This window comes from Arachis ipaensis, chromosome B3 (assembly GCF_059453495.1).
Source record: "Arachis ipaensis isolate K30076 ecotype BB chromosome B3, ASM5945349v1, whole genome shotgun sequence".
NCBI classification, from domain to species: Eukaryota; Viridiplantae; Streptophyta; class Magnoliopsida; order Fabales; family Fabaceae; genus Arachis; species Arachis ipaensis.
Genome location: NC_142438.1, coordinates 6,024,261 through 6,047,368, shown reverse-complemented (window position 1 = coordinate 6,047,368; position 23,108 = coordinate 6,024,261). Strand labels below are relative to the sequence as shown.

At 29.8% G+C, this 23,108-nt stretch overlaps 2 protein-coding genes across 3 annotated transcripts; both read right to left on the bottom strand.

The window, feature by feature from the left end:
* Positions 1-2,406: 2,406 nt before the first annotated feature.
* LOC107628999 (linoleate 13S-lipoxygenase 2-1, chloroplastic) lies at positions 2,407-12,261 on the bottom strand. The gene is made up of 9 exons (XM_016331664.3): positions 11,681-12,261; positions 7,570-7,838; positions 7,116-7,353; positions 6,704-7,045; positions 6,522-6,607; positions 6,081-6,191; positions 5,649-5,950; positions 4,118-4,384; positions 2,407-3,330 (listed from the first exon to the last, which is right to left on the bottom strand). The coding sequence occupies exons 1-9, from the start codon at positions 12,126-12,128 to the stop codon at positions 2,571-2,573; spliced, it is 2,823 nt and encodes a 940-aa protein (XP_016187150.1). The 5' UTR covers positions 12,129-12,261; the 3' UTR covers positions 2,407-2,570.
* Positions 12,262-13,677: 1,416 nt separating this feature from the next.
* LOC107629000 (linoleate 13S-lipoxygenase 2-1, chloroplastic) lies at positions 13,678-22,827 on the bottom strand. 2 transcript variants are annotated; one of them, XM_088509309.1, is made up of 8 exons: positions 22,345-22,827; positions 20,294-20,562; positions 19,979-20,216; positions 18,551-18,892; positions 17,224-17,309; positions 16,737-17,149; positions 14,813-15,420; positions 13,678-14,276 (listed from the first exon to the last, which is right to left on the bottom strand). In XM_088509309.1, the coding sequence occupies exons 1-8, from the start codon at positions 22,742-22,744 to the stop codon at positions 13,858-13,860; spliced, it is 2,775 nt and encodes a 924-aa protein (XP_088365435.1). In that variant the 5' UTR covers positions 22,745-22,827; the 3' UTR covers positions 13,678-13,857. The 2 variants fall into 2 exon arrangements, with proteins under 2 accessions (XP_088365435.1, XP_016187151.1); XM_016331665.3 differs by having other exon boundaries at positions 18,569-18,892.
* Positions 22,828-23,108: the final 281 nt, after the last annotated feature.

Genomic DNA, 23,108 nt, shown 5'->3' with positions numbered 1-23,108 from the left:
TTTAGTGGATTAGATTGTCATAGTATAACATATGGTGTGTGAAAATAGATTATAAATTATGCTATGTTATAAATTGTTGTTTTATCAATGTGGATTGCAAACAGATTATACTACCTTATAAATAGATTATAACAGGATTATAAATTGATTATGCTGTGTTATACATAAATTCTCAGGCTCCAACCACAGCCACCTCACAACAAGCCTTACCTCTTGAAGGGCCAGCCTCCCCTAGTTGTGGCAAGTGCAAATTTTCAGCAACCACCTAAAGCATCTTCTCAACCTTTATTCAAGACAAAAGTGTTTGATGTGAGAAGAAATGGGCGGCTAAAGTTAGGAGTGAGGAAGAAAAAGGGGCACCTACTCTATATATAGACCTAAGTGATGATTGAAGTATGATTAAATTTATAGTTAGGGTTGTTGGGGTTGCTATTATATAGTATATTTTGTTTTCAATTGTCTCTGTGGCCACTGTTTATTATGTGGAGAGGACCACTATTTTGATATTTTGGAATTAGGTTGGACCACTTTTAATTGTTGCACTTCTTGGACCTTTATTTTAGATTAGGTATGTGGCATATATGACCACTTATGCTGTGATATTTTGTATAAGTAAGGGGTACAGGAACACTTATTTAATGAAAATATATGTAACATATTATCTGGCCACTTTTTTCTGTAAGTTGTTGTCAATTGTAAAACTTTAAATATTCACATTGATAAAGTTTCTTCCCAACTATCATTTTATTGTTATACACACACAAAATACATTAAAATGTAAAATTTATTCAAACTAAATATAATTAGCTTTAATTGGATTGAAGCCATAGAACCTCTTACATAGAATTTCATAGCACAGATAACTCTAAAATCTTGCAAACCACATTCCAATTATTAAGACTAGCAAAAACATAAATAGCATATATTGCATTTTACATTGAATTTTCATATTGTTATCCAATCTCCCAACTTGTTCTTGGAGAATATTGAACTCATCACATAATCTACTCACACAAGCATCTATTTCTCTGGCTTCAACAATTAATCTCTCAATCTCCACGTTTAGTCTCTCTATCTTTCTTTCTTTCTTGTGCATCCAATTTCCACATTTCACCCTCCAACTTAGCAAAATTTTGTGTTCCAACAACTCCAACAGCAGCAGCAGACACGTTACTTCTTGCACCAACTTCATCAACCCACTCAAAAAATTTGCATCTTCTGTTAGGGCAAGAAATAAATCTTCTATTAGGATTTTTTGTTGTTCCTGAAATTTGAAGACTCAGAGTGTCACCACAAAAACAGTGAACCCGCCTTTTCTTTTCCTTTGGCTACCCATTCTTTGCACCTTCATTAACCTCAATCCACTCAAAATCATCAATCCACTCAAAAAAGTTACATTTTGGTATCTTTCCACAAGTAACATATCTCCTATCATGGTCAGAAATGACTGAGGAATGATGGATTGTTACTGCCTCTCCACAGAAACACAGGTGTCTTCTTTCCTTTGGGTTGGAGCTCCTGGAAACACAGCTTTCCGAAGAGAAAATAAATGAGGTTCCTTGACTTTGAGCCATAAATTTAGGAAAAATGAAAATTGAAAATGAAAAACGGAGAAGAAGAGAAACCTCAAATAACTCAGACACAAATCTGTTTATAGGGAGAAGAAAGGGGGTAAATAAGTCATTTCACAACTCACTAACATTTTTTTAACGTTAAACGTTAACAGGGACTTAATTGAAAAAAAATTCACGTATAGGGACCCAATTGAAAAGAAAAAAAAGTATAGGGACCTAATTGAAAATTCGGTGAAACTATAGGACCTGCAAAGTAATTAAACCTAAATAAAACAAACACATAACGTACATAAAAACATATATTTTATGTATAAGATTAAGATTGCTACATATTTAAGTATTTTTTTATCTAAGTTTATCCAAGTAGATTTAATCTCAACAAAACCAACATTTCGCTAATATCTTTATTGGTTTTGATTTTCTCTGGTGCCATCATTAAATAATTTCAGTTCATTTTTTAGTTTATTATTTGTGAATTAATTTTGGTTCATTTGTGTGTTAATTTTGATTCACTTGTGAATAAAAAATTTGGTCATTACTTATTAGCAGTATAAAATGAACTGGAATTAACGCACAAATGAACCGACAATCAACACACAAAGAACTGAAATAAATTAAGAAATGAACCAAAATTATTTAATGATGACAGTAGAGAAAATCAGAACTAATAAAGACATTTGCAAAATATTAGTATTATTGGTGATGACGATAAAGAAGAAGAAGAAAGAGGAGGAGGAGAAGAAGAAGGAAAGAAGAAAAATCTGTGTGTGCAAATTTGGAGAAAAAGAAAAAAAAGAAATACGAAGAAGAGGAGAAGGAGAAGAAGCACCTAAATTAAAAAGTTATTATAACAACTTGGATAAGTATTTTGTTTAGACGTAGAGTTTTATTCTTTTACATATTCAATCTCAAACACACTAATAACATTATAAGAATCTAGTTATTACTAATTAATTAAGAGTATTTTAGATGGTATAATTAACAAAATTAGAAAATTCAAATGGAAATGCTGCAAGGAACCCCCTTTCCAGTGACTCCTGGCTTTGAAAAAGGCTTCAAAAGTTCATAAGGAACAATACCAGCACCATTTCTGTTCTTCAACTTTGTATTCTCATTCCTCTCATCAATGAGTACTTCAAGTTTCTTCAATCTGGCTTTAAACCTTTCAAATGCATCTCTTATAACAGGGTCTTCACCCCAAGAAGGTTCCATCTTCTCGCCGATGTACTCCTCGTCCGGCGAATGAGTGGAGAGAATATCCAAGACGGCCATGACTCTTGTTGCTTGAAGCTGAGAAGGAAAACACTTAAGAAGTGCTCTTTCAGGCTTCTTAAGGAACTCCTTCCACTCTTCTTCTGAAGGGTCTTCCGAGGGCATTTTGGTCCTTGCAATTGTTGGCCTATTTGGGAAGTAACCACCATATGTGTATTGACCAAAGTTTACAGCTGCATGGTGACCAGAAGTTACCCAAATTATTGTGCTTAGAATTCCAATTAAGTCCTTTGGAGTCTTGAGAATTGGCCACCATGGTTCATCCTTTTTGTCACCATGTCCAACTGTTCTTATCTCTTTCCACCATGCTTGAAGCTCCTCATCATGCTCCACAACACTTGAATTGGGGTAATAATGGTTCACATAATCCGTCACCCATAGCTTGATAATGTCCCATAAAAGGAGTCCATCATTGGCAAAAGGGTAATCTTTGATTGTTAGTCTTAGCCCATGTGGTTCAAATGGATCTTTTATGGCGATTCCCCTGTCATGATCCATAGCAAAAATATATTAGCTTTTATTTTTTTTATAATAAATATTTTCTTTTATATATAAAGATGAAATTAGTTTTTATTTGATGCGTTGTGTAAAGAGTTTTATCTATATTGTTATTTAATCATATGATGATACTATTTATTAAGTTTAATTTTGATAAAATGGTGATAGTATCAAGAGTTTTATATTTTTAATCAATCATTTCCTTTCTTTAAATGATTATTCAAATAATAAATATACAAATAATTATTTCGGCAATGTTTTCATATATATTATATGGTGTCTCTTTGTAAAATTTCTTATATTAGCAGAATTTTGATAAAAAGAGAAACTCTCGCAAATTTTTTATAATACTGCTGCAATTATTTGGTATGAAATATTTTTAGGTAGATTAAGAAACATTTTATAATTATTTTATATAAAGATATTTTTTTATCATTAGATGAATGATAGGATTTAATTTTGATATGTTATAAAAGTATTATTTTTATTTAAAGTATAACTAAATAAATAAATCACATTTTTAACACAAATATTTTTATAAAAATATATTTTTAACATTTGTATATGAGTAGATATCATATTTTTATACAAACATGATGATATCAAGATTAAATTCTTTTTCTAGTTACTATTTTGGTTTTTTTGCTCTGTCAAATTCACATGAAATATGGAAACAAACAGGTATTCTTTATTTTTCATTATATATATATAATTTATTAAGTTAAAAGGTTGATTATTATTATTATTATTATTATTATTATTATTATTATTACCTTCTGATTAGGTCTGCAGGTAGAGATTCCATGTCAAATCGCCAATGATGATGATAGACAGCAGAGCTAATCTCCATGGCATACTTTCCCGGTGCGAATGAGCTCTCAATTGTGCCATCAGCATTAATAAGTGCTTCTCGTGCCAATGCATTAATCTCTAATGTGTAACGAAAATGAGGGTGTAGCAATTTATATATAGGATGCATTATACTAAGTTGTCTATTTGTTGCAATAACATACGGCTCTGTCACACAGTGAGTTCTTAACCTACAAAAGAAAAAGATGTTTCATCATCTAATTTAGATTAATTTGAAAATTTGAATTACTAGCTAGTAACGTCAACTTAACTACATTAAATATAATACGCTATATTAAAATTAACTATTAAAATCAGTTATTATAAGAGAAATAAAATATAGATTAAAAAATTATATATTAAAAATAAATTAAATTACATATATATTTATATATAAATATATAACAACTGATTTTAGTATGAAAATAATAGTTTTTAATATCTTAACGTATGTTTGAATCCAAATAATTTAATTCAATTATTTAGATGAATTATCTTGTACATACCAAATTCCTTAAAATTTGATGCAATAATTAACATCCTAATTATTTCTAACTAATAATAGCACTCTATCATAATAAGTTCATTATCCCGTTTTACTAAATCTCGTTTTTTTTTTGGGAAAAAAGTCTAGGGCCAGCAATTTTGTTAAATTCTGGCCAGCATGTAACTAGTAAAGAAAAGTGAGTCATTAGATGAAATCTCACACCAATCTCACACCATTAAAACCATCATTGATGGCTATTTAATGGCTACAAATCACAAAAATTGCTGACCCCTAAACCCCCTAACATTTCTCTTTGTTGGATACATACAATGTTGTTATTCTAACAAATAGTAAGGAAATTAAATAAGTAAAATATTTAATAAGACTGAATTATTTGTGGTGGATTATATATTATTGTGAGTTTAATTTTAGAATGAAAAAGTCTAAGAACTAACTATAATATAAGCTAATTAAGCTATTTTTTATTTTAAAATTTAAAAAATTAGGATAGTGAAAAGTTCTTTTTTTTTTTTTGTAACAGACCTGTTTTTTAATTAATTGGTTAGAGTTAGTTTTACCTTAGTTGGTTTTATTCTAGTTGGTTCTCTAGCGGAACCGTTTTAGATTTTAATTTTGATGCACTGTTAGTATAAAGTAATTTTACACGTACATTCAATTACGTAATACCACATCAGTAAAAATAAATATCTTTTACATTGATCGCATAAATGATCATCCAAAAGAACGAATGTAATTGTTTACACTGTCAGCACATCAAATTAAATTTTTAATTTTAAAATGTTTTATCTCGTCATCTAATCACATTCGTTTTGTATGACTATTTACTTTATTAACATAAAAAATAATTATTTCTTGTGACTTGATGTTATTTGATTAGATTTACATATTACACGGATTGTATATCAAAATTTAATTCATATCATTAATTAATAATAACTGGTACGTACCAATGATTAATAAGTTGGTGATAGCCAGAGTCATGTGCAAGAACATGGGCCTTAGCAATCCTCCATAGCCAAACACTTGTTGAGTGCCAAGAAGGAGTGAAGACTTGCTTCCATTGCTTTTTTCCATCCATAGGAGGTCTTGTAAGTTCAATGGCAAGAGGTCTCAGTGTCCCTTCTGGAGTTAGAAAGAACAAAGTTCTTGACCCATACAGTGTTTTCCCCTTCAGTTTCCTTACTTTGCTAACATATGGTAATAGTATATCATGGTAGTCCAAAATGAACAACTTCTTTTCTTCAATAGCCTGCCAAATTTTACTTAAATTAAAGCTTCATATCTATCACATATAAACCACTTTATATAATTCAATTTCTCCTTTAATTTCTCTCTATATATATATATATATATTGTTTTAAAATAATAATTAAACAAACCTTTTCTACGGTAATTATTCCTCCTATCTCTTTATTGATAATTTCAGAAGTAATTGCTGATTCTTGTGGACCGTATTTACCTGGGTCAAGGTTGCTCCTCAAAGGCCATTCCTGATGATCAAGAAAGTAAATTCTCTCAATTATATTACTCCACAATAGTTAGTTAATATAATGTGATTCCTAAAATGCACTGATAATGATGTATATATATATATGGTTCAAAAGAAAATCCTACAAAGTTACTGGTGTTTTAGGAGAAGGTGAAATCTTAGTTTAGGAAAAAGAATAGTAAAAACGAATCAATAATTAATCAAAGATAAATTACAAAATAATTAATCAAGATTTATCATCACAATCTGTGTGGTGCACAACCACGCTTGTTAAAAAATGAATCCAACCAATGAGTCTAAAATAAATTAAAATAATGGTGAAAGCATATACCTTGACCAAACTTATGCTAAGTGGGTTGAGGCCAGCAACAGTCTGTCTAGCGAATTCCTCATCCCTAAACCAGAAAAATCTATCCCCTGCAAAATAAATATTAATTAAACACATTGAATAAACTTTTGTTAAATCCAAAGGAAACCTAAATAAGTGAATCAGGCATTCCAAATTACACTCACTGTTCATTGTCTCAGGGGTCTCGAAGCGAAGAACATTTTGGCGATCACCACCGGAAATGTATTTGACAAGCCTAGGCATCATGGCTCCAAGAAATCCTTCCTCAGTTGCATCATCAGCTTCAGAAGGCAAATCAAGTCCGACGCTGAAGAGTGAATCAATCTCATGGAAGAACGGGAACTCAAGATCCTTGTCTTTGATGATTTTCCCCAGCGACGGAACCAGTATCAGAAGCACCGCGTGCAGTGCCTTTGTTGAGAACGTTAGCTCCTTCACCTCCGAGAAGCACTCATCCCTTGGAACGTAGAATTTTTTTCCATTATTCCTATTCTCTGACCAACGATCTGTCACATCACAAGTTAGTTAACTAATTTCAGAATTTAGGATTTAGGGTTTAGGTTCTACCCTACCTACCTGCTTGGGAGTGTGGACGGCCGGTTCGGCAACGGCGGGGATAAGGTCGTTCTTTGCCGCCTAACGGAGGCCTCTGAAGATCAAGGCTTCTGTCTGGATCACCAATGTCATTGTAAATGTCGTAATCGTAAATTCTTTCAAAGCTTTTTCGTGTTCCTTCTCCATTCCCTCTCAGGTTACTCAATTCTTCTGCTCTTAATCTTCTTAAACCACTCGGGGTTTCCGATGGTAAGTAACACTACAACAATAATTAACCAACATTATATTTCTTTTAGTATCTATTATTTATTTGCCTCCATGAAAAATTAGCAACAAATCTTAAACAAAAATATTCTGTGAATACAAAAATATTTATATATTTAAATATATATTATATAAGTAATTGATTTTTATTCTATATTATACAAAAATCGAGAATTTTATTAGCATTACACAAATAAATGTAGAAAGGTACCTTATTGGTGAAGAATATTCTTTTGGTGGGATTATCGAACTTAGAATGAACCCATGAAGCACAATCAAAATGAACAGGACCCTCCGGGAGGCCATGGAGGGTAATGGTTTCAAGGAACATCTCAGTGTGATGCTCATTCTCAACAAGAACTGCACCAATCTCTCCAAAATCATTTGCTACTTCAAAATCGCTTTCATACTTAACCGACTTCTCATCTCCCCCTGCTTTGTGTGCGTATGCTTTAATTGTCTCCTTCTCCTTTCCACCCTCTAAATCCACAATATATGTAACTAATTAATAAGTCAATCAATATTATATTTAACACAAAATAATAATCCTATTTTTAAAATTTATTGTTAGAATTTATATTTTAAATAAAATTTAAAATTTAAGTTTTAAAATTCACTGATATTATTAATTAAAAAAATTTTGACATTGTAATAAACTCTTTTGTTAATAATGTGAAACTCTGACAATATATGGTTCTCCGTTAAAAAAAAATTATACTAATTAAAAATGCACTAAAGTAGCTAGATAGATTTCATTTGAAAACAGGAGTAGTGTGCAACTGTGCACTCATCACAGTAGTTAGTTTGTGAATTATTTACTCTAAGCTTTCAACTAAAAAATTTAGTCTGGTACGTGTATATAATACTACAACAATATAGATTATTTTTTACAGTTATATGTGTAAAAAAAGAATTAAAATTTGTCAAAAAAATAAATTTTGACACTATTTTAACTATAAAAATATGTTAATAAAAATTTTGTCAAAAATAATATTTTTAACATATAAGTAATTGTGAAAGAAGTTTAAATCTTATTTTGATAAATATTGGCTGTCAAAAATAATTTGTTAAAAAAATTTGAGAATATATTTTCTGTGATACTTATTAACCGTAAAAAATATTATTTATTTTGACATTTATTGACCATAAAATATTCTCAACAAAATTTTTTAACAAAGAATGAGATGAGATCTTGAAACTGAATAATAAATTAATATTTTGGAAGATAAAGAATGAGTAGTATGATTCTAAACTGAGAGTAGTATGATGCCAAAATTGACAGAGCCCATAGAAGAAGAGAAATAGTGGAGTAAATTAAAAACAAATGAGTGTCAAAATTGAAGAGTAATTTTCTACTGTTAAATTATTCATCAAGAAAACATAAAAAATTTGACATTTGTGATATTGTCAAAAATATATATTAATTTTGACATTTAATTATGGTGTTAAAAAATAAAGTGTTAAAATAGCTCTTTTTTCTTGTAGTATAAAAAATTAATTATTAATAAATTATTATGTACAGAAATATATATTTAATATTTTATAAAAAATATTTATTATATTGTTATAAATAAATTTAATTATTTATTTATTGTAAATTTTATTATTTTATTATGATAAAATTAATTAATTTATAATTATTTATTTATTTAAAAAAAAGATAAATTAATATATATAAACATATAAATATATAATAATTAATTTAATAGATAACTTTGAATACAAAATAATTTTAAAAATCTAATAATATGTATCAAAATTAATTTTCTTTGTTATATACATTTTCAAGTCTCATCTGTTTAGTTACGTCAATCACCATAACTGGGAATCACAATCATCAAGTGGTCCCTAACTAAACAGTGGGCATAACAAATTAAGTTCTTGTTGGATTTTTAGATTATCCCAGGCTTAATATAGATTGTCCTTTTCAATCAATTTGTGCTTTGTGGTATAGACAAAATATCTTCTTTAATTATTGCAACTTTTCACATGTCATTTTTTATTTTCTACTAGGGCCATGCATTGAACGGTAATCATATGCATGCCATTTTTTTCCATTTTCAATTAAAATGCTTTGACACGTTATTAGGGTGGTCCATGATATATATACATCCGTCTCTGCACATGCATAATTGAGAGAAAAATTAAATCGTATGCCTAGTTACCTAGATAAGGACAAATATAGGATAGTGAAATTACAAGAATTTATTTGTTCAAAAACTCTTCGTTCTCTGTTGCTGTGCATATAAGACAATTATTTAATTAATCGTACAAATTGATTTTTTTTTTTTGCAATGGAAATTATTTGTGGTCTTCAACAGTAAGGGGCTGCTCAAAATTGACCAGTGATAATTTATCTGGCTAAATATTGATTATTAATATTGGGTTTTGTTGATTGCCATGTATCGTTAGAAGTATATGGTTATTAAAGAATGAGAAAACAAAAGAAAACAAAAAAAATTCCTATTATATTAGACTTAAAAATTAATAATTTTTTTTAATATGAGATTTTTGTTTGATAAAACCTGGCTACTTTATAAGGAAGAAGTTGAATTCACTCTAACTAATTAGTGTGTGTTTAGATTGTAATTTGTTAAATTAGAGTTTGAATAAAAGTAATTTTATAGAATTAATTTTAAATAAAAATAAGTTTATATTAATATTATTTATGTTTGACAACTTTATACTGAAATTAATTATAATATGTTTAATTTTTTTTATATTTTTTTATATATTTTTATATAATATATTTTAAGCACTTTTAGTATTAAAATACGCTATAATTTTTTAGTATATTGTGGGAGTCACATTTTGAAAATTGTACATCGAAAGAAGAAACAGATTAAAAATGAGGACATACAGGAGACTTATTACAATGTGCAGAGAAAAATGTAAATACATAGTTGTTGGTTAATTAAGTTAATTTATTAATATATTTGCCTTTCATAATAGTTTTCTTTTTCATAATCATTTTTTTCAAAAAGAACATGTATACAGGATATGGCCTTAATGTACCCTTTACATGTACATGTTCTATACATTTATGTTGTCACATATAAACAAATAAGCACTCACGTTCTTCTTTCTAAAAAACATATACCTAAAATTTTTTACAGCAATACTACATAATTAATAAATATTATCATTTTAAATTAATATTTTATTAATAATAATTTATATTTATTAAAATTTATATAGACCTAAGTATATTTATATTTATTAAAATTTATATATATAAATTAATAATATTTATTTATTAAAAATAATTTAATATTTATACAGACTAAAATTATTAAAAATTAGTGACTTTTAAAAATTTTTCAATTTTTTGTATGGGTTATTTTAAGTAATTAGAACTCATGTTGGTGAAATAAACGAATAAATTTTAATGCAAAACAGAAAATTTAACTCAACAAATATGGAATATGAAGTATTTTAAAAATTTTAAAAATTTTCTATAATTAAAATGAGGATTGAAGTTTTGGTCACCATTCATATAAACTTATTTTTATGTGAAAATGATAAATTAAAATTATTAAATAGTTTGATATATTTAATTAAATTATTATTTAATAACTTTTATTTATTATCTTCGTAAAGACAACTTATGTGGATAGTTAGTTAGTTACATCAAATTTTGGTATTTAGTTAATACTTTTTATTTAACCACATATTCTTTTAGAGTAATAATGCTAAGAAGACAATAATATAAAATTATTATATTTAATTTTATCTCTACAATTTTATATATGAAATATCCATAAGTAAATATTTATTACATCTAATATTATGCATTTACTTCGACAATAATTGATAAATGTGAACCAAAAAAAGTTATAATTGCCTATAACTCCCAAACTTTGACCCCAAAATATTTTTCTTCTCTTATTTATCCAACGAGCTTTAATTACTAAATAATACGCACATACATTAAGTGCATGTCTAGTAACTGATTAGGTAAATATTTTGGGAACATTTGATTATTTGTTATTTTAATTTGAACTCAATATAACCCAACCCTACGAAACCCTAAACAATAGAACACACAAAATTACAACAAACAACTAAATCGAGATAATATTCAATTTAGTTTCTAAAGTTACACTCGAGCCTTAATTTAGTCTCTAAACTTTTTAATTTACTCTGTGACAGAAATTACTGTAGGGACTAACGTGATTAAAATTTGAAAAGTTCAAGAACTAAATTGAAGCAATTGAAACTTCAATGACTAAATTGAAGCTCGAGCGTAACTTCAGGGACCCTGAGTATTTTTTCAACTAAATCAATAATCAACAATAAAAACTATAAATATATCCTCTTACCAGAATCGTGAAGGTGGGAGCTAACAAGTTCCAACAAGACAGATTTACCAAGCAAATCAGTTAAATCATCAATTCCACGGTCCAAACTAAGACTTGAAAAAAATCCAGCCTTTGTTAACTTCACCTTAACCACCGCTTTAACATTCACAACACCAATGTCCTTATTCTCATTGGTGTCATCAATAACATGATGATGATCATCATCTATGTCTTTTGTGGTAGCTGAAGAACTAGGGCTAGCTTGCGCGCGAGGAGGGGGAAGGACAAGGCGCTTAAGTCTTTCCCTCTTCTTCGCATGAGCCGGCCATAGTAGTGGAAGAGTTGATAAAGTTCTAATTTTGTTGGCGCCAATGTCGCCGCGGCCGCCATGGAAGTATGGCCTATGAAGAGAGAAGAAGGTATGGTTGGTTTTTTGGTATGATTGATGCAAAAGATGAGGCTTTATCATCTTTCTCCGTTCAGTTTTTATGTTCTATGGCCCAAAATATTTATTGCAATATCCTCTTATATTTGCAATAACGTTGAAGAATTGAAGGTTGGGAACTCTTCTTTATCATTTTATCTTTTTTCGTCCTTTTCAGCTGATAACTCAAAGGAACAACTTTATATAACATGTTTTTGAATTGTGTCCACATAACTATAGTTCTGGCTGTGAATTGATGAGTATATTTTTCTGCAATTTTTAGCTTAAAATATAATATTTTTAATTATATTAAGACAAAAATTGATTTTCATAGAGAAATTAAAAATAAATATGCTTTTATACATACACTGATGTAGAATACATAAATTTCATAAAACAGAATAAACAAAACTAAAACTAGACCAATAATCTCCTTAAAAAATTCTAAAAAATATGGCATGCATAATTAGACAAATTTCACCTCTCTTTTCTCCTTTGCAACTAAATATTATTTAATCTAGCTCATTCTCTAAATTGTGAATTATACCAATGATAATCATAATGATTCAGAGTGTTTGAAATTTTTTCAAATATTAATAGCTTTATGCTATATATATATATATATATATATATATATATATATATATATATATATTCCATTTATGTTCTTTAAATTTTTTCAATTATATTCCAAAAATGTCTTTTTAAATTGACTTGATGAGCTATTGCTGCTTTTTTTTTTTCTGAACAAGGGATTTTAACTTTAAAAATGACATATATTTTAAATATATATTTTTTTAAATAGCAAATCTGGTATGTATTATAACTTTGATAAATATATATTGTCAAAGAGTCATTTCTCTTAAAAATTTAAAATATATATATAAATGGATATATTTCTCCAATACATTCTCTTAAATAAAAATTTCTTTGGATTTGTGTGAATTTTTGCACAATTTTTTTTTATTTTATGATAAATTTTTTTTTTTTGAGTCAATAAGTTAAGAATCGAATTTTGAGTCATAGAAATTATAATATCATATTATATAAAATTACTTTTCTAAACACTTTAATAAATAGAAAAAATTATATAAATTGTTATATCTCTAATATTTATTTATATTAAAAAACAAGATCACATTGGTTTTGAAGTTTAATGTTACACATACAACTGCTAGATGGTGATACCATATGCATTGTAGAAGAGTGGTTCCGTATATATGGCGCCGCAAATTAAATATTTAACAATAATGCTAGAGAACTAAGATGGTTCAAATGTCTCTGTATGAATTCAAAATTTCTATGTGGATAGTATTTATGTTAGGCATTAGGATATTTTTTTCTTTGTAAATTGGATGGTTTTGAATCTGTTTTCTAATTTATCATATTTTAGGTATTTAGAGGGGAAAGGAGGGTGAAGAGACGGAAGCTAATTGAATCAGTTTCCATGATTCACATTGTAATGATACTAAACGTATCTCCTCATAATTTGAACGTGGTGAAACATTTAATAATCAATATTTTAAATCATAAATAAATAAAATTAATTACTATATTTATAATTAATTAAGTTATTGAAATTAGTTCCATATACTTTTCTAATATTTAAATGCCCATAGTCGAACAAACTATAGCTAGTATACACAAAGATGTTACTTGCATTACTGTTAACAAAAAGATACATAGTTGAACTAACTAGCTACTGCAGAAACATGTTATTACTAACTCATCATATTGTTGCATTATTGTTAGCAAAACATTTTTTGATCTCTCTTCAAATAGAGATACTGTATGGAACTCCTTTACCAGTAACACCAGGCTCCGAAACTGGTTTGAGAAGCTGATACGGCAACATTCCAGCACCATTTCTGTTCTTTTTCTGTCTATCGGCATTCCTCTTATCAATCTCTCCTTCAAGTTCCAACAACTTCCCTTTGAACTTCTCAAACGCTCCTTTTACAATTGGGTCTTCTTCCCATGACGGCTCTATGGTTTCACCCAAATACTCTTCCTCTGGCGAGTGGCTTGACAATATGTCTAACACTGCCATCACTGTTGTCGCTTGGATCTGTGATGGGAAGCACTTTAACAATTCCATCTCTGGCTTCTCCATGAATTCTTCCCATTCCTTTTCTGTTGGTTCCTCTGTTGGCATCTTCTTCCTTGCAATTGTGGGTCTGTTTGGGAAATACCCTGTTCTCATCACATAATACAGAATGTTAGGATCGGATACATTTGCTACTGTTTGAACATAATCATTTATTTCTCTCTTCTTATCATCTTAAGATTTTAACAGAAATGATTTTATGATATAATATGAGAATTTTAGCATGATGCAAATGAAAAGAAAAATAAAACATATGCAAATTTTACACAAACTCAAAAAAAGCTCTGATATGAGAGACATGTTGAAGATAATTTTGTCAGTTTAAATTAAAAAAAAAAAGTAGTTTGATAACAATTTTCATATCGATTTTGGTATGTAACCAAAGTTCTTCTGTGAGGAGTGCTAAGAGACCAGCACTTTTGTTAAATTTTGGCCAACACTTAACCATCAAAAGAAAATTGAATGATTCTACATCATTAGATGTAATCTAACACCATTAAAAACATCATTGATGGCTAAAAACCACAAAATCTGCTGACTCGGATACTTTCTCTTCTTCTGTAACCAACAATCTATCAACAATAACTGTTTTAGAATTATTTGTGATAAATTATATACTGACCCGCATAATCATATTGGCCAAAGTTGACGGCAGCGTGGTGGCCAGAAGCTATCCAAACAATGGTGGTGAGAATCTGAACAAGATCCTCTTTGGTGTTCAAAAGCGGCCACCATGGCTCGTCTTTCTTGTCGCCATGTCCAACATTCTTGATCTCATGCCACCATGCCTGGAGTTCCTCATCGGAGCGGACAAGATCGGAATCGGAGTAATAGCGGTCAACATAATCAGTGATCCATCCGTTGAGAGCATCCCAAAGGATGAGTCCATCATTGGCATAAGGGTAGTCGTCTATGGTGAGCCTCAAACCATGAGGGGCATTATCGTCTTTAACCGCCATCCCCCTGTGGATGAGGTCATTGGGGAGGGATTGCAAGTCGAATCGCCAGTGTTTGTCGTAAGCAATGGAACTTAGGAGGATAGAGTATTTCTTGGGAGTGAAGCTTGTTTCTATGATCCCATCTGCATTGATTAGGGCTTCACGTGCAAGTGCATTGATCTCCATTGTGTATCTGAAGTGTGGATTTAAAAGCCTATAGATTGGGTGCATTGCACTTAATTGCCTGTTCGTTGCTATTATGTAAGGTTCTGTGCAACAATGAGTTCGCAACCTGAACATCATTATATACAACAATGTAAGCATGTGATTCATAAATCAATCAAATAAGATACACGTGTGCAGTTGTCTTTATATGAAGTTAATATTTGAGAACTATTAGATGATAATTTAATCAACTTTATATGAAGATTACTGCATGTGAATTTTTACCATCAAATAAATGTCACATGTATATGAATAATAATTAAGTAAAGTTGAACTATTAGTTCGAAAAACTATTTAACCTAATCTTATCAAACTAACACAATCTTTAATTAACGAATGTCAACTTAGTTTATATTTCTTTACAGGATTAATAGGCAAAATGGTTGGTTCTGAAAGATGCAATAATAGTTGAATAAACTATCATTTTAAACAAATTTTATCATACTAATCCAACTTTTCATGAGTGTTAATTTATATTTTGTATTGTTAAAATGGTTTGTGCTCATATATTTCATAGTTAAAAATATAAGTTCATTCGTAATAATTAAGTAAATAATCGCTAATTAAATGATGTGTGATAAAATAATTATATCATGTGTTATTATCTAACTAATGAAAGAATCAATCTAGCTAATTCAGAAAATCAATTGAAAGCGTTTAATTTTAAGAGTTAAATTGAAGTAAATTTGATTTTTTAAGATTATTTTTCTTTGGTTACCAAATATTTCTGTGTTAAGGAGATAAAAAAACAGCAAAAAAAATTTGTTTTATTTAGTCTTCATTAATTGTCGCAACAATTAATAAATACTATATAAAACAAGTTATGGCTGTTTTTGGCTGATTTTCTTTAATTACCAAACATTTCTGTTTTACTCTTAAGCTAATTTTGACTGGTAAAATTTCTGGAGACTAAATGTTTCATGTCAAAAAAGGCAATTTATTGAACTAAAGTAGCGTTTGTTTTGAGGTACTGAGACAGAGACGGAGAGACTGAGACTCAGTATTATGTTTGTTGGCTCAGAGACTGGTACTAAAATTTCTGTCTCTGTCCCAAAAATTTCAGTATTTCAATACCTCCAAAAAGTGAGGACACAGGGGACTGAAATTTTTAGAAATAGAGACTGAAACTTTAATAACATTTTATACTTAAAATACGCTCATTTCAATTAATTAATTCCAATTTTACCTTTTGTACAAATTAAATTAGAGTTTCATTCTTGTTTTAGTTTCTATCTCCCACTTTGCACCAAACAGAATACTGAGATTTATTTCCGTCTCTGTCTCTTAGTCTCGTCTTTCAGTCTCAGTCTTTTAGTCTCTCTCTCCACCAAACGCTACCTTAAGTGTTGGATTAATTTGTTGTGTGGATGAATGGATACGAACCAGTGACTAACAAGTTGGTGGTAACCAGAGTCATGAGCAAGAAGATGAGCCTTGGCAAGCCTCCAAAGCCAATCACCGGTAGAGTGCCACGTGGGGGTATAGACTTGCTTCCACTGAGGGTTTCCATTGATGGGAGGGCGAACAAGCTCGATAGCGAGTGGGCGGAGTGTGGATTCGGGTGTAAGGAAGAAGAGTGCCCTAGATCCATATAGTGTTGTCCCTTGAAGCTCCCTTACTTGCTCTACCACTGGCAATAGTAAATCGTGGTAGTCCAATACGAACAATTTCTTGGCTTCTATAGCCTCTTCCACCGTACAGAATCCTCTGATTTCCTTTTCAACTAGTTCTTTCGTAATTGCTGATTCCGCAGGCCCATAAACATTTGGGTCCAGTTTGCTCTTCAATGGCCATTCCTATATATATATATGCATACCAATTAATTCATTGCAAAGAGGAATAATAATGATGGTGAAGGTAGATAGCTTACCGTCACCAGTTGTATACAACATGGGTTGAGACCCGCAAGAGTTTGTCTTCCAAATTCTTCGTCCCTAAACCAAAAGAACCTGTCCCCTGCGTGTCACGTACATATATATACATATTGTTCAAAGTATATTTGGGCTAACTTTAAGTTGATTTATTAATTCCAGGAAAAGTATAGGGTACCAACATATTATCTGCCAACTTCTGCCAACTCTTATTTATAATTGTGTTTCATGGAAGTGTGTTCGTGGATGTGTCTAATAATTAATATACTTTAAATACATATATAAAGAGACACATCCAGAAAATATATTTATAAAGACACTTCTATTAAACACAGTTATAAAAAAGACATTTTTATTAGACACATCCACAAACACACTTCCATAAAACACAATTATAAATAAGAGTTGGCAGAAGTTGGCAGATATGCTGTTGGTAACGTAGCGGAACCATTAATTCCATGTTAATCAATTAAGTTGATCGCGTTATTATTATGATTATTATTATATTGTCTTTTTATTCTATAAATAGATTCGTCTGAGTATATTATAATACATTTCAACATATAGTTTGAGGAATGCTAGGAGTCAGCAATTTTTGTGATTTGTAACCATCAAATAGCTATCAAAATGGTTTTAATGGTGTGAGATTGGTGTAGTCAATTTATTCGTCTATTAAAATAAGTATTGAGAGTTTAAATCTCATCATCAATCAATTGATGAGCCCCTTAATGAATAAAAGAACTTAGATATTTTGTATTTTAAAAGATGAGACATTTTTTATATTTTTAATTAATAAAAATTTATTTATCTTTGACTTAACAAGTGGTGGGGAGTCTATTTGTTTTTTTTTTCTAAAATAAAATTTAATTAAAAGCAAAAGAATGACCAATATGTAAGAGCAATTTTCTAAGATTTAAAAAAAATGTTTATTAAAAATCAAAATATTAAATTTAAAATTTTTCAAAGAGTAATTTAAATATTTCGTCTATAGTTTATTATGAATTCTAACACTTATATTTTAACGTGATGAGTTGATTATTGAAAATAATAATAAATATATATAGTTAAATGCTACTATGACTATCATTACTAAATTATTATTATGAAATTTGGTAACGCTTATAAAATGCAGCTCAAATTTAGGTCATATTTTTTTATTATTTAATAATTGTAATTTTAAAATAAAAAGGTAACAAGTAAAAGGTGGAATTCACATGAAGTTGATATCTGAAAGTTATTAGATGAAAATTTAGTCAAATCAGTCAAATCATCTAACGGCTCTCAGATATCAACTTTACACGAAATCGACTTCACCTAAGTTTTTACCGTAATATATATACTCACTGTCCATGGGTGCGGGAGGCTCAAAACGGAGAAGGTCGTCTTGGGTTTCGTTGATGAACTTGATAAGCCTGGGTAACATGTTACTCAGAACCCCTTTGTTCTTTGAAGAAGGAGGCAAGCCAATCCCTTGATGGAAAAGATCATCTATGTGTGAGAACAATTCAAACCCTAGATCCCTGTCAACTATCGCCGTCTGTACCGCCGGCACCACCGCGTGCAGCACCGAGTACACCGTCTTCGCCGAGAACGTTAACTGCTTCACTTCTGAGAAGCTTTCGTCCCTTGGCACATAGATGCTGCTACTCCTTTCCTCCGATAACGGGTCTGATGCAAATACACATGCATACGTCATCATCACAAATGTACACACATTATCATGTATGCACTGCTTCTATATATTCACCATATATTGTTTAATCATATCATCCATGATTTTCACAATTTTCATTTTATATTGACGATTTAATTAAATAATTTAATATATTTAACTAAACTATTATCTAACTATTGGTAAACTTCACCTAAAAATAAGGGTAATGCTAGGTAAACAAAAAAAATAATCAGAACTTGCCTTGTTTAACATTAATTAATTATCACAACAATTAATGAATGCTAAATAAGACAAGTTATTGCTATTTTTGGGTGATTTTCTTTGGTTACCAAATATTTCCGAAAAATAATTGTAGGTATACATGAGTATTAACCAATTCAAAAATGTTTGATAGCCAAAGAAAATCAGCCAAAAACAGTCATAACTTACCTTATTTAGCATTCATTAATTGTTGCAACAATTAATAAATAATAAATAAAGCAAGTTCTGGCTATTTTTTTTGTCTCCCTAACATTACCCTAACCAGTTATTATATTAGTTTGAAATGTTTGTTGAGTCTAGCTATCTCATAAGAACTTTTGTTGTATTTGCTATTTCTATGATTATATCCATCCATGCATGTGTCCATAACTATGTTTTCAAGTAAAGAATGATAGTTAAAACTTAAAACTTGATAAATAATTTAATATATTTAACTAAATTATTTCTGCACTTAAATAGTCATGATTGAAGTTTGGTGGCATATGAAATAAAGAAAGCAGAAAGGCACGCTTGATTGTAAGAAGGATAAGGTTAGTTAGGACCAGGGTAGTGTTATTTGTCCATCTAGCTATATTTGTCTTTACAAGTGAAGATGATGGACCACTTACACAAGGCAAAAAGCTTAAATAATAAAAGATAACAGTAATGATTATATCTCTAATACTGAATCGGACACCCTAAACTTCTAGTATACACATTGTACAAATATTCCATTAACTCTCCATACTTTTTCATTAGTTAAACATATCAAATCATTGAACGAATATTTGCTATTAGCTTCATAAAATTAACTGCACCTGAATTTCAACCTATATTACCTGCTTTGGAGCGAGGTCTTCCAGTTCTGCAACGACGTGGATATGGATTGTGTTTGCCACCAAGAACAGGTCTCTTGAGTTCGATATCGTTGTCTGGATCTCCAAGGTCGTTGTAGACATCGTAATCGTATATGCGGTCGAAGCTCTTGCGTTCGCCATGCCCATTCCCTCTGAGAAGCTCTAGCTCCTCTCCCCTTAGCCTCTTCAATCCTTCTGGTGTCTCTGATGGCAAATATGACTGTGTAGTAGGTATAATGAGTAAGAAACAAGTATGGAATAACAACTTGTAAAAGTAAGGTAAAAATAAGAAGGTACCTTGTTGGTGAAAAAGAGCCTCTTAACGGGGTTGTCAAACTTGGAATGAACCCAAGAGTCGCAAGAGAAGCGAAGGGGACCAGTTTCAAAGCCATCAAGGACAATATCCTTAATGAACATCTCTCTACGGTGCTCATTCTCCACGAAAATGCCACCAATCTCTCCGAAACCATGTGGCACCACAATCTCAGCCTCATACTTGACCTCCTCTGCTGTTTGAACCGTCCTGTGGGCGTAACCGCTTATCGTTTCCTTCTCCAGCCCCGTCGCTATTCAGTTAACAAAACCAGTCAATTATCCGTAATGTTAGGGAATTTTTTTTTAATTTATTTTATTTAACTTTTATTAATTGTAGTAACAATTTATTATATAATAATCATTCATAAATAAGTTAAATTTAGACCATTTTAATTGATTTATTTTGTCCCTTAAATACTCCTTTTTTTATTTTAAGTGCAACATCATAATTTTGTCGTGGAATATTAATTTTGTCGTCTTTAAGGTTAAGTAAGCTTGAGCACGCATCTTTTTTCCTTCTTTTGTTTTCGCAGGAATTTTACACATTGTAGCCTTGTGCAATAAGAATTTATGCAAACATGCATAAGATATTCATTTTTAGCACTTCTTATTAGACACCATAGCAAACACCTAAAATTAAACTCTATATAAACTACTACTACTTTGTGAGAATGCAAGGTTGTAAAAAAATTAACTCTTTTTCTTACAAAATTCTCCTAAATCTAACTTGCAACGTGTTTGGTGGGATTCATGACAGTGAGATATATATATATATTGTGAGATTTGCCTGCAATGAGATTTTGGATTTGAGAGAGATTTTCAATAATAGTAATATCTTGTTGCTTGAAATTTGAATTTATTAGTGGAGTCTGTGATATGACAAAATTGTGGATGTATAGCTCTTCTTTTTCTTTTCATTTTGGTTGATTTGTTTGGAAGACTTTTCCCAAAATATTGGTGATGTTTTTAGACCAGAAAAATATATAGGACAAAAATGAATGACAATTAGTACATAAGAAAAAAATATCTATTTGAAAAAAAAAAACACACACACTCATGTTATACAGAGAGAAAATAAAAGAAAAATGTTCAATTCTACTTGATTCCACATTTAGGTTTCTCTAAGTTTAAATTGCAATGTTCTGTATGAGTATTTTCATACATATGTTTAAGGGGAAAAAAGCAAACAATATATCAATGAACCTCTAGCCTCTTAGTAATCAAGATAGAGAAATAGTCTAACGCAGCATTTATATTTGTATCGTTTATGTTTTTGTATTTAAATAAAATAGAATTTTTTTTTTTCAATCAAAAAGCAGTGGCTTTAAGTCTTTAACCTTTCAGCAAATAGTATATACATAAATGAAGGTCTAATAATTCATCACCCATGCAACTTGACTCCCATCAATAATTTCTACTTTGTTTAAATCAGATAATAATATTTAAAAAACATAAAAAAAAGCTAATTTTAGTTAATCAATATTAATTAATTTTTTAATTTTAAAAATCTCAATTTTTTAAAAGATTTAAAATTTAAAATTTAAAATTTATAATCTAAACTTTAAGATAAACAAAATAAATTTTAAAAAGGTGAAAACTCAAGTGAAGTCGATTTCACGTGAAGTTGATATTGAGAGCCGTTAGATGATTTTGACTGATTTGACTGAATTTTCATCTAACGGCTCTCAGGTATCAACTTCACGTAAAGTCGACTGCACTTGAGTTTCCACCTTTTAAAAAACTAGTTCTCTAACATTATTCAAAAATGTACCAAAAACTTTTTTTTTCATAAGTTTTTAAAAATTAAAGTAAACAAATTTAATTTTTATATATATATATATATATATATATTATTTGAATCAACACACACCTTAAACTCATTTCATATAATCACACTTGAATATATAGTAGAAAAATGTACAAACAAAAAATATTAGCACAAATAGGTTTTTGTTAAGATATCCATGAGATGAAACTAAAAAGATGTTGTAAATTATATTTGGTTGAAATTGGTTTGAAGAACCATGACTTACTTTGATGAAGGGTTGAGCTAACAAGCTCCAAGAGTAATGATTTACCAAACAAATCAGTTATATCATCAAGCCCTCGTTCTATGGCCATTTCCGAAAATATCCCTCCAACGGTTGGTTGAACTCTTATGGTGGCTTTAACCTTCATTATTGATTTCTTATTCTCTTCTTCAGTCATAGCCACAGCTTTGATTGTTTTGCTACTATTACAACCACTTAAACCATACCTATTACACCTTCTACGGTTTCGGAATGATATTGGCCTACTAGTCCTAACCCTAAAAGAAGGGTAGATACTACTACTACCACCACTACCATGGAGGCTTGTTGTTGTTATTGGCTTGTTAAATATGAGATAGGTTGGGCTTGAAGAATTTGTTACTTGAATTTGTGGTGTAATCATCTTTCTATATATGAATATAATGTGTATTATGTGTGTGTATTTGTTTTCCTCTCTCTCTAATTCTCTTTATGTTTTTGGGGTTTGGATGAAGAAAATGGGTTATATATAGAGAAATATTTAGTGAGAGCGAGGGATTGATAAGATGAAGTTAGGGAAGGAAGAAGTTGTTTTTCATCATTATTTGTTTAAGGACTTCACATGAAGATGATAACTGAAAGCTGTTAGATGATTTGACTGGTTTGACTAAATTTTCATTTAACGACTCTCAACTATCAACTTCACATAAAGTCGACTGCACCTAAGTTTTCACATTTGTTTAATCGAAATATTTGATAATAAAAAAATAGGTAAAAATAATCTAAAT

Bases quoted from the DNA above. Each gene is read 5' to 3' on its own strand.
- LOC107628999 (XM_016331664.3), bottom strand. From the start codon at position 12,128: ATGATAAAGCCTCATCTTTTGCATCAATCATACCAAAAAACCAACCAT. The intron at 7,839-11,680 runs GTAAGAGGATAT...TTGTGGATTTAG, and splicing joins CTCCCACCTTCACGATTCTG to AGGGTGGAAAGGAGAAGGAG. The intron at 6,192-6,521 runs GTATATGCTTTC...CTTGATCATCAG, and splicing joins TTAGCATAAGTTTGGTCAAG to GAATGGCCTTTGAGGAGCAA.
- LOC107629000 (XM_088509309.1), bottom strand. From the start codon at position 22,744: ATGATTACACCACAAATTCAAGTAACAAATTCTTCAAGCCCAACCTAT. The intron at 20,217-20,293 runs GTACCTTCTTAT...CCTACTACACAG, and splicing joins GGCTCTTTTTCACCAACAAG to TCATATTTGCCATCAGAGAC. The intron at 17,150-17,223 runs GTAAGCTATCTA...ATATATATATAG, and splicing joins GTTGTATACAACTGGTGACG to GAATGGCCATTGAAGAGCAA.